Source organism: Lampetra planeri, chromosome 22, assembly GCF_965212315.1.
Source record: "Lampetra planeri chromosome 22, kcLamPlan1.2.h2, whole genome shotgun sequence".
Lineage (NCBI taxonomy): Eukaryota > Metazoa > Chordata > Hyperoartia > Petromyzontiformes > Petromyzontidae > Lampetra > Lampetra planeri.
The window spans coordinates 13,015,712-13,025,463 of NC_136128.1; the positions used below are offsets into that span (position 1 = coordinate 13,015,712).

General features: G+C 56.7%; 1 protein-coding gene across 4 annotated transcripts in view; it reads left to right on the forward strand.

Moving 5' to 3' along the window:
• TRIT1 (tRNA isopentenyltransferase 1) overlaps positions 1-9,088 on the forward strand; it is a 55,824-nt gene extending 46,736 nt beyond the window's left edge. For all 4 annotated transcript variants that reach the window (XM_078604529.1, XM_078604532.1, XM_078604530.1 and 1 more), the window contains 5 exons: positions 575-687; positions 3,924-4,001; positions 6,800-6,909; positions 7,289-7,406; positions 8,225-9,088. In XM_078604529.1, the coding sequence (XP_078460655.1) occupies positions 575-687; positions 3,924-4,001; positions 6,800-6,909; positions 7,289-7,406; positions 8,225-8,358 (553 nt within the window). In that variant the 3' untranslated portion in view covers positions 8,359-9,088. The remainder of the gene's footprint in view (positions 1-574; positions 688-3,923; positions 4,002-6,799; positions 6,910-7,288; positions 7,407-8,224) is intronic.
• Positions 9,089-9,752: the final 664 nt, after the last annotated feature.

Genomic DNA, 9,752 nt, shown 5'->3' on the forward strand with positions numbered 1-9,752 from the left:
AATGGTGAAACGTGGAACACGCGTGTAAACCATGCCGCGTGCCACCCAGGCCAAGTGTCACCCACCATGAGCGCATGGTCTCGTGCCTGCCAAGGTTCCCGAGATTTCATTTTTGACCATCATTATCAGCCTTGTTCAGTCTACTGCTGGATGAAGGCCTCTCCAAGCGGCCGTCATCATGAGGAACCCGCGATGTAGTCTGTAATAATCCATGTAGCACCTGCACACGCGTTGATGTCGTCGCTATGTTTTCCGAGTGGGGGTGTTTGATCGCACCTCACCTCACCGAGTGCCCAAATATCACTCGCCACTGACGTTAGCCATAAAGTGAACTCGAACTCGGATCTTCGGGTTTGGAGCACGATTATTGTAGGCCTTATAACGCACGACGTATCGTAACATCGCTGTATCCCAGCCACCCTTGCGCCCACTTGCCCTGCCACTTCCTTTACCGCCACCCCCCCCACCCACCCGGCCCGCTCCCTCCCCCCTCGCTTGGCCGCCGGTTCGTGTCGCGCCACGCGCCTCACTGCGATGTGACCGAGACCGTGATGGCGCCCGCGTGTCCCCGCAGCCACGACTATGAACACGGCCTCTTCCAGTCGATCGGCTTCAAGGAGTTCCACGGATTTCTGACGCGGCCAGCGGAGTGCAGGCCCGAGCAGGAGGCGGTCCTACTGCAGCAAGGTGATCTCCAGCTCTCGCACCTTCCATTGCATTTCGCATCCTTGGGATCAGTTTAAACGAGCATAATAACAACGTGGCGATTGTTAGGTGGAGGAGGGGGAGGGAGGGGAGGGGAGGGAGAGGGGGTGGAGGCAGTGGAGCGACACAGGGATGGGCAGTCCAAGATCGGTGGACCAAGGGGAAGACGGGGGGGGTCCATCTGAGAAACTTTCAGTCTCCTATGTCACCGGGCACGACCGGATGTGGGATGCAGATGCACATCAGCACAAAATCGAGGGAATCGCGGCGTGTTACTGCGGGTGGAGTGGTGGTGCAGTGACCGCCGCGCTGTCTGCCCGTGACGAGTGACACCTGAACCACTTCACCAGCCCGCATTGACCGGCGCGGCGAAGTATGGTCAAACAACTCCCGTGACCAACTTGCCTGGACAGCGCTCGGATGAGTGACCGCCGTGCGTAAAATGAGTGTCGTGGGCTACCGTGAGCTACGTTGTCAAGGCGGCAGTGCGGCAAGATCTATTATTGTACTGTGCTTTGCTTCAACGACTCTGCTCCCCGCCTTCGCCGACTCACATCGGCAAGTGTGGTGGAGTACGACTGACCTGGTGTGATGGATGCCATCGTTTAGAATTTCATTGACAGAGCAGCTGAAAATAAAAATTAGTCATTTTACGATAGCTAAGCAATGCCGTGAATTGCGCAAGAGTCGCGGTGACATCAACGGGGGCAGAAGACTTATCTGGAAATGAGCGGTGACTGCGGATGGATATGGTGAAGCGGAGGGAGGAAGAGGGGGGAGGGAGGGAGGAGTGGGGGAGAGGGGTGCACTCGCTCGAGTTGCTTGGGAGCCACTGACATTTGGAGGCTGCCAGTCCTAGCAGGGTCAAGCTGACTCAGAGCCGGAACATCTGCACGGTGTTCGCATCAACGATGATTTTCCACCCCTGCGACGGCGACTGTGGCGCAGGTCCCAGCAGCCCAACGTTGCAGACTGCGCTGCTCCCGGCGCTCATAAACGGTGACCGTTTATCTCCATTAACCAACAATAAAACGGGAGCCTAAGTGCGCACATGCGTTCACTGAATAAAGTTCATCATCGCTAATGCATTATTGCGTGAACAACAATGCGCATCGTTGCATTGTTATTTACATTACAGGCCTGCAACAGCTCGAGCCACAGTTTGTGAATGAGCCTCCGCTAAAGGGAGCTCTCGGGAGCACCTCTGGAGATGATTTTGGCCTCACGACGTCGCAGGTTCGTGGCGGCTGGGGAGGCCTTGATCTAGCAGTGAAATTATTGAGGTTGATGATGATAGTGGGGACCCATTTACAACTTACTGAGCGTAGCAGGGAGGACAGGAGCTACCAACGGCACGAGGGTTTGATCAAGCAGGAGGTGCGGAGGCGGTGGGGCCGGGTGGCCGATGCCACGCCCGGCCGGGTGCCCCGTGTGGGAAGGCACGTGGGAGGCGTCTCCACCCCAGCGCTCTCTGCGGGCAGCTCGCATGGCTGCCTCGCAGCAGCGCAGTGGGAGCCAGTGGGGCCCAGTGGGAGCCAGTGGGAGCCAGTGGGAGCCAGTGGGAGCCAGTGGGAGCCAGTGGGGCCCAGTGGGGCCCAGTGGGGCCCAGTGGGAGCCTGTGGGAGCCAGTGGGAGCCAGTGGGAGCCAGTGGGAGCCAGTGGGAGCCAGTGGGAGCCAGTGGGAGCCAGTGGGGCCCAGTGGGGCCCAGTGGGAGCCTGTGGGAGCCAGCGGGAGCCAGCGGGAGCCAGTGGGAGCCAGTGGGAGCCAGTGGGAGCGTGCTCGTGCATCACGCAATGGGGGGGGAGGTGCGGATGGCTCCGGGTCAAGGTGGCTGTGAATGTCTTTCCATCGTTAATTAGGAAGGCATATTTTAGGTACAATAAAAGCTTGTGTGGGAATTATTGAGGCAGTGGTTTGTTGCATGCGAGCCCAGTGACCCGGGTTTCATTGCCGGGTGCGGCTAAGATCAGTGGAGGTTATCTGATGTGGTCGTGGGCCTCTCCTGAGTCGGTTCAGCCTTAAATGAGTACCTGGTGCAGTGTGTAAATGTCGGAAATGTGGTGCTGACCACACCGCTTGTTTGTGTGCCGTGCCAGCCTTTGTAGGTACCCGCTGGCCACCAGCTGCCCTGTAGTCTGAAAGGCTGAATGGTGATCTTTGTCGATGCGCCTTTACAATGATTGGTCTCTTGAAAAACCAAGTTGTTGCACGCGTGAGGGAGCTTTCTGGAACGGTTTATGCGGTTGAGCAAAACCATTCTCGCATCGGGATGTGTATCAGATTCACGCCCCAATGTGGTTTTTTTTTGCGAGTGTTGTGGTCTCGGCAGGCAGAAGTGGTTTTATTGCGACACGGGAAAGCTTTCCACATTCTGTTCGTGTGCGATCGAGTTGAGGTTTTTGTAGTCGCTCTCCTCACCCCGCCTCCACCCCACGCTGCACTCGGCCAGAGTCTCGACCTCTGTTAGGAATACAATCGTTTGATTCTTCCCCCCATCGCATAAGCAGAAGTGCCTTGGGGGTTTTCAAATGAGGCAGGGAAATCAGAAATTTCGTTCTGCAGCTTCGCAGTCACAAGTCGTGTCACCGACTCGCGCCGCCTGATGAGAAGAAGGGTGGGGGGGTGCGGTCGCCGCCTTCCGAACCGGCTCGGCTGGCTGTCACGCCGTGATTTGCCTCCTGGCGATTACGTGCAGCCATGGAGACGCTGACCTGGCCCCCACGAGCATCGCCTTGTAATTCTTGGTCACCAGTTTAGACTCCCGTGTTCTGGCCCCCAAGAAAACTTGGAGTCAGCTCTGTCCTGGGCCAAAGGGAAGCTGGCCGCATCCTGTGTGCATGAGAATTAGCCCCATCCTGGGCCCCATCAGCGCTACCTCATCCTGGACTCCAGGTGAATCACGTCTGTGTTAATCTCACGGGAGTCTCCTTCATCCTGGGTCCCAGTGGAATACGCCTCATTGTGGACCCCAACGGAGCTGGCTCTGTCCTGGACTCCCAAGAGCTCCGTCATGGGCCTCGGTGAAGCCAACTCCCTCCTGGGCCCCTTTCAAGCTGCCTCCGTGTTATGCCCCACTCAATCTGGCTGTGTGCTGGGCCCAAAGGAATCGGCCTACGGAGGGAGATTGGCTCAGTGAAAGTGCGAGGTTCCGGCTGGATTGACACTAAGCGTTCTTCCTTCTCTCCCACCCATCACCCCCACCCCCTGTCCCTTGCAGGTGTTGAGGCGCTCAAACTGGCGACACGGCGCTACGCGCGCAAGCAGAACAAGTGGGTGAAGAACCGCTTCCTCAAACGTACGCTGCCTGCACGTTACACGCGGGTGCCCGGGGCGCGAGGACCCCCACCACCGGTTCGGTTACCCCACGCTCGCCGCGGACGTGAGCCGTCAATGGGAATCGAACTCGCGTCGCCGGCTTCTTAGCGTGGTGCGCTATCCACTGCGCCATCACTCTTCTATATATTCTTTTTATGTCCTTACTGTTGTTCAAGTTCACTAAAGGCGGACAAAATATTGTACGTCTTCAGCTCTGTCCTGTGAACGTAAACCATTGCGCGTTTTAGCCCAATTCCCGTTTTTGCGTCGTCTCTATATTTCTGGGCCACCCCCCTGACCCCCCATCCCATAGCCCCAGACAATCGAGAGTTGACGGCACTTCTCGTGATGAGATCTGCTCGTGGCTTAGAGCTGTGCGTTGCTCACAACGACGTCTCCGTGCCGGCGCGACCGAAGGGGCGGTCATAGTTTGTGTGTACGTGTCGCAGGTGGGAGGAGCGCCTGCTGGCCTGGTTCCATCGCTCCTCCTGCCTCCCTCACTGGTTTTGCACCAAGGGAAATAGTAGTGCGACTCGCTTGACCAACCCGCTCTTGTTGAATCAGGACAAAAACTATTCGGAAAGAGGTGTTGACTTACTGGCCACGGTCACTCCGCTATTGAGTTAAGCCCCACACCGCCTGCTGAGTTATGGGTTTTGTTGACTGTACTTCATCATGCCGGTAAGGGAGCCAGGCCCAATTAAGATGTCACTCGCCACTAATTGTGCGAGCCGGAGTTGAGAATCGGGCTCATGTCGACAGGTTAATAGTGTCATGCAGTCATCACTGTTTGACTGCTCCAATTCATTTATCGGATTTAGTTTCTTACAACGTTGCCAGTTTTTACCTGTTTCAAGGGACAGTTCTTTCTTTTATCGATTAAAACGGTTGCTTTAAACCGATTTGTATTAGTCATCATTAGCCATGATTAACCGACTGCTGGATGAAAGCCTACCCAAGCCATCGCCCATGTCCATCTCACAATGCAACAATCTAGCTCCTGCAGACAAGCTGATTTCACCGCTTCGTGGATGTAGTCTCATCCGTGTTCTTGCCTTTGGCTGCCATTCCATCCTTGGCCTCGACCACCGGCCATCATCCGTCCCTTGTAGGGTGACGTGTCCCACCCTAGCCCCCCCTACTTGTCCTTAACAGGCAATGGCGTCTCTCTAACTTGCGTATGTTTTCGGATCCGCACGCCCCTCCTCCTGTCGCTCCGTGTAATTCCAATACGGCAAGGCAGACTTTGATTGGCAGGGATATCGACGTGCCGCCCCCTCGCCTCCGAGTGTGGAGTGCGTTACGGTGCTTTTCAACCTACGGCGTTGCTCAAAATGTTCTCCCGACGTGCGTACGTCGGGGTTTGTCCTGGGCGCCGGGTGCCTGGGGTCGCCTCTGTCTCTCTTCAGATCAGGGGCCTTTGTTACTCTGCAGTAGTTCTTGGTGTGGTTTCAAGTAGGGATTGAATAATTCACGCCCTCCCTCTCCCGGCTATATTATGAATTGCCACGATTCGGGGTGACAATTAAATTCAAGAACCAGCGCAGTGTGTACTGTGCTGTATACTCGTACGGTTTTACAGGAACCCATACATAGATTTACGTGGAGAAATACAACTCCATCGCTTCTTCCTCTAAAGAATAAATACGCCCACCGATCTTCGCACAGTCGCGTTTACGCGCCGTGTGGGTCCGCGTCGCGTAGACACGCACAGTGTCTTGTAGCGCCGCGGAAGGCGAGCGCAAGGGGGCGGGGGACCAGCATCGTCCCGAGACTTCCCCCTGCACGCGTGTCGGTCGCGCTCCGTTGCTCGAACGCGCTGCTGTGTTTACATGTAAACAGTGCCGCGTGTGTTGCCGTGCGGGCGTGTCCACGCGCGCTGCATTCTCGCTCGTCGGTGAGGAGGGTGCCCGCATCCTCGCTGCTGCTGCTGCCATCGCGTGTAGAGAAAGGAGTGCCTCTGTGTTTACATATACACAGTGCCACATGCAAGTTGGCGTGTGTGTGGACCGGTTTCCCCTGCATTACATATGTATAGCAGTGTGTGTACGTGCATACATATCGTGTGTCGAGTACTTGCACGTAAACATGACTTTGGTGTTTTTATGTAAACGTTAGCTGTATGTACACATACCCTTCAGGAAAGTCATCCGTGCGGAGCTCTGAATTATCTCCTCTGGTTTTGTCGGTTTTCTCCGGACGATTTAGTTGATTTTCACAAGCATGGCAGAACCTTTCCGGAAACAATCTTGAGACTTGGTAAAGCTTATATAATAAATAAATTACGTGTTTTTTTTTCTGTTTTACAACCAAGGTCAAAAGAGTGCTCATGCATTAGCTCTGTCTATATGTAGTGCAGGCTCACAATAACTTTGGAAAAGATGACCCGATATCAATTACCTTTTAGTATAAAGTTGCATCGCCATAAAGACTTACCCTGTAGAATGCCAGCCGCATTGATCAAAGGGTTATCTGCCAAAATTTGGCAATGCAAATCCAGCGTGAAACGAATCGGCTGGCAGAGTGACGATATCGCGTGCACGCATCGCCTCCCTGTGACGTCATCGCACGTCGTCTTGTCAACGCGGCTCTGAAGGTAACGTCATTACCGCTCTCGTTTGGAAAGCGTGACAGAGTCCGTGCAAGTGCTCGATTTTTCTTCCTCGTATTTGGATTGCGTCTCCCTCTCGAGCAGAAGCGACCGTTGTTGTTGAGCCCCGTTGCATCACCGACGAGGCCGCTGACCTCGCCCTCTCCTCGCGACCCCCGACCCCGTAGGGCCCGGCCCCGCGGTGCCGCCCGTGTACGGGGTGGACGTAACGGACGTGTCTCGCTGGGAGGACACGGTGCTGGAGCCTGCGCTGCGCATGCTGAGCAGCATCGTGAAGGTCGGCGCCCACGACCTCTCGGACCCCACGACTTGCGCCGTCTTGACGAACGCTGCTCCGCCTGAGGAAAACCCTCGTGGGCATGCGAATGTCTTTTTGTGGTTGCGCGCCACGCTATGAACCCAACATCCCAAGTGCAATTCCTGGCCATGACTCGTGTCAGCGGTGATTATCTGAAGCGGTCATGGGCCTTGCCTTGGTTGAATTAGACTTCAATGAGAACCTGGGGAGACAAAGGTGGCACAGTGCGGTGCTTTTCACACCACCCCTTCGCGCCCCATGCCGGCCTTCATAGGTGCTCGCTAACGGCACTTGCCCCAACAGTCCATTGAGGCTATACAGGGGACCTTTGTGTGTGTGTGCACGCGCGGCGCTGTAGAGTGAGACACCGCCGGTGGAGCCCCTTTGCCGGGAGCCGGTGGAGCCGGGCTCCAAACGACGACGCCACGATTGCTCTGCGTGCGGCCGCGTGGTGATGGGGGACGAGCCGTGGCGAGGTGAGGCACCCCCATCCCCCCCCCCCCCCACATCGTTCCCAACGGCCACTCCGCCCAAACTAACAAGGACGACGACTCGCACGCACAGATTCTGTCACGGCTTCCAACGTGCGTTGGTCGGCGGAAGCACCAATTGGCTGTGATGACGACTCGTTCTGGGCCGCACAGCGAGGTGACGTCACGCGCGTGATCTCACCGCGTTGGTCGACAAGGCTTTTCCCTTTGAGTGCTCTCTTAAATCGCTCGGCTTTGGCCGATTATGGTCACCGTGGCTGGTTTTTTGCGGTGAGTCCCACATCGCTACACAACTCCACTCTTGAGTTTAGGTGATATTGGATCAACTTCTTACAATTTATCGTGCCACCCCTGCCACGACGAACGGACGGAACGGCTCAAAAACCAAAGTCGGACACGGTCGCAGAAGGGCGATTCGTGACGTCACGTCGACATTAAACCACCTGCTCCATTAAACCAACTGCTCCATGTATTCTCTAGGTGCTATCGTGTCTGAAGGTTTAAGACATTGGTGTTGCTTTTGTTGTTTTCTCTCTACCATGTGGCTTGGTGATTTTATCGGTGTGCCCCACGTCAGAAAGTTGAAAGCAGTGTTGTTTTCTCGCTGAATCGTCGCGATACGTGATGTTATCCCTGCGCCACGTTGCAAAGATTAAGACTATATGCTGTTCTTTTATAAACCGGTGGTGCTAATTGATATTATCGGTGCCACGCCAGGGCATTTCTCACGGGTGGCGTCGTTCCTTCTGCACCGCGGTGCTTCGTGACGTTAATGTCCCCCCTCCCCCCCCATCTCTGTCCAGCGCACCTCAAGTCCAAGGGCCACCAGCACCACTTGCGGCGAGAGAGGAACCCTCACGGTGATCGCGGGCGAGCGCACGACAGCGCGGCGACTCCCCCTGTGACGCCGCTCACCGAGGTCACGGCTACCTCCTAGCGCCGACTTCCGCACCACGCCATGCCGCTTCACCGGAGACAAAACCCGAGACGAGTTCACGCGACCACGTGCACCGCTCTCCGTTCCAGACTTGTCGAGGTCTCCTTGACATTTTAGACCGCGTTCACACGGTGTGCCTTTTATTTTGGAGCGCGTTGAAAGCCTTGCGGCCGCGAGAGCCGATTAAATGGTGGTTTTACGATGGGCCTGGCTCGCGACCGCGAAGTTAAGGATGAGCCGAGGTCTTGTAAATGAAACCACACACGGGCACACGTCCCGCACGCTCGGCACGAAGGAATTGAGGAAGCTCGGCGGGTGGAGCCGTACTCCCGCACGGCGCGGGAACGCGGCACGACGGAGTCGCCGACACGGCACTGAGCACCCGGTACAGCCGCCTGCAACGTGGAGCCCCACCCCACCCGGTCCATGCCGTGCCTCGCGAGAGATGTCCGATGCACAGGGTTCACGGGGGCAGGGGGCACGTCACTTGGTGAAGCTTCTGCGGATCTGCTGGGCTCGTTGCTGGAGCTTTGTGCAGTGGGGGTGCTACCGACCAGTGCTTGCTGGAGACCTGTGTTTGTCCTCGGTAGAGATGACGTGATTGCTGTCGACGCCACTCGGGAAGCACGTGCGTGTGAGGAGGGTTACCGTGGAAAAACCTACATTCGTTTTTAACGCCGGCTCCCCGTTATCCCTGCCGGCTAAAAATAAAGCGCCAGTTACATTTTTAGCCATTTGTGGTCGGTGTCGTTATGCTTAGACGGGACGTCCGGCTGGAGGTCGCGGTTGACGGAGGCTGCCGGGTCACTCGAGCAAGACCTGGAGAGGTTGCGGGCGCCGCCCCCTGGGGAGGAAATCCCCACTAATTAGGCCGCTCTGCCAGAAAATCCCCGATTAGTGCACGAGGTGGGAGTGGGGTGTGCTTGGGTGAGACTGCCACCCGGAGCTGGGGGGTGACGTCTGTGTGTGCAGCTGCGTGTGCGGCAGCGTGGTGAGGCTGCGTGGTGGCACTGTGTGCGGCAGCGTGGTGAGGCTGCGTGGTGGCACTGTGTGCGGCAGCGTGGTGAGGCTGCGTGGTGGCACTGTGTGCGGCAGCGTGGTGAGGCTGCGTGCTGAGGCTGCGTGGTGCCACTGTGTGTGATGCTGCGTGGTGAGCGGGAGTGCAGCGGTTCGCGTGCTGCGCTACGAACCCGACGAGCTGAACCGGTGTGGCCTGCTCCTTGTGTCAAATAAGCACCTGGTGCGGTGGACAACAGCACCCCCTCGTGTGCCGGTCTTAATAGGTGCTCGCTAACAGCACTTGTCCCAGCAGTATGAAGGCTGCATCGGGATATTCGTGTGCGACATCACCACCACGCTCACCACACTTGGCACATCAAGCAATATTGCCACAC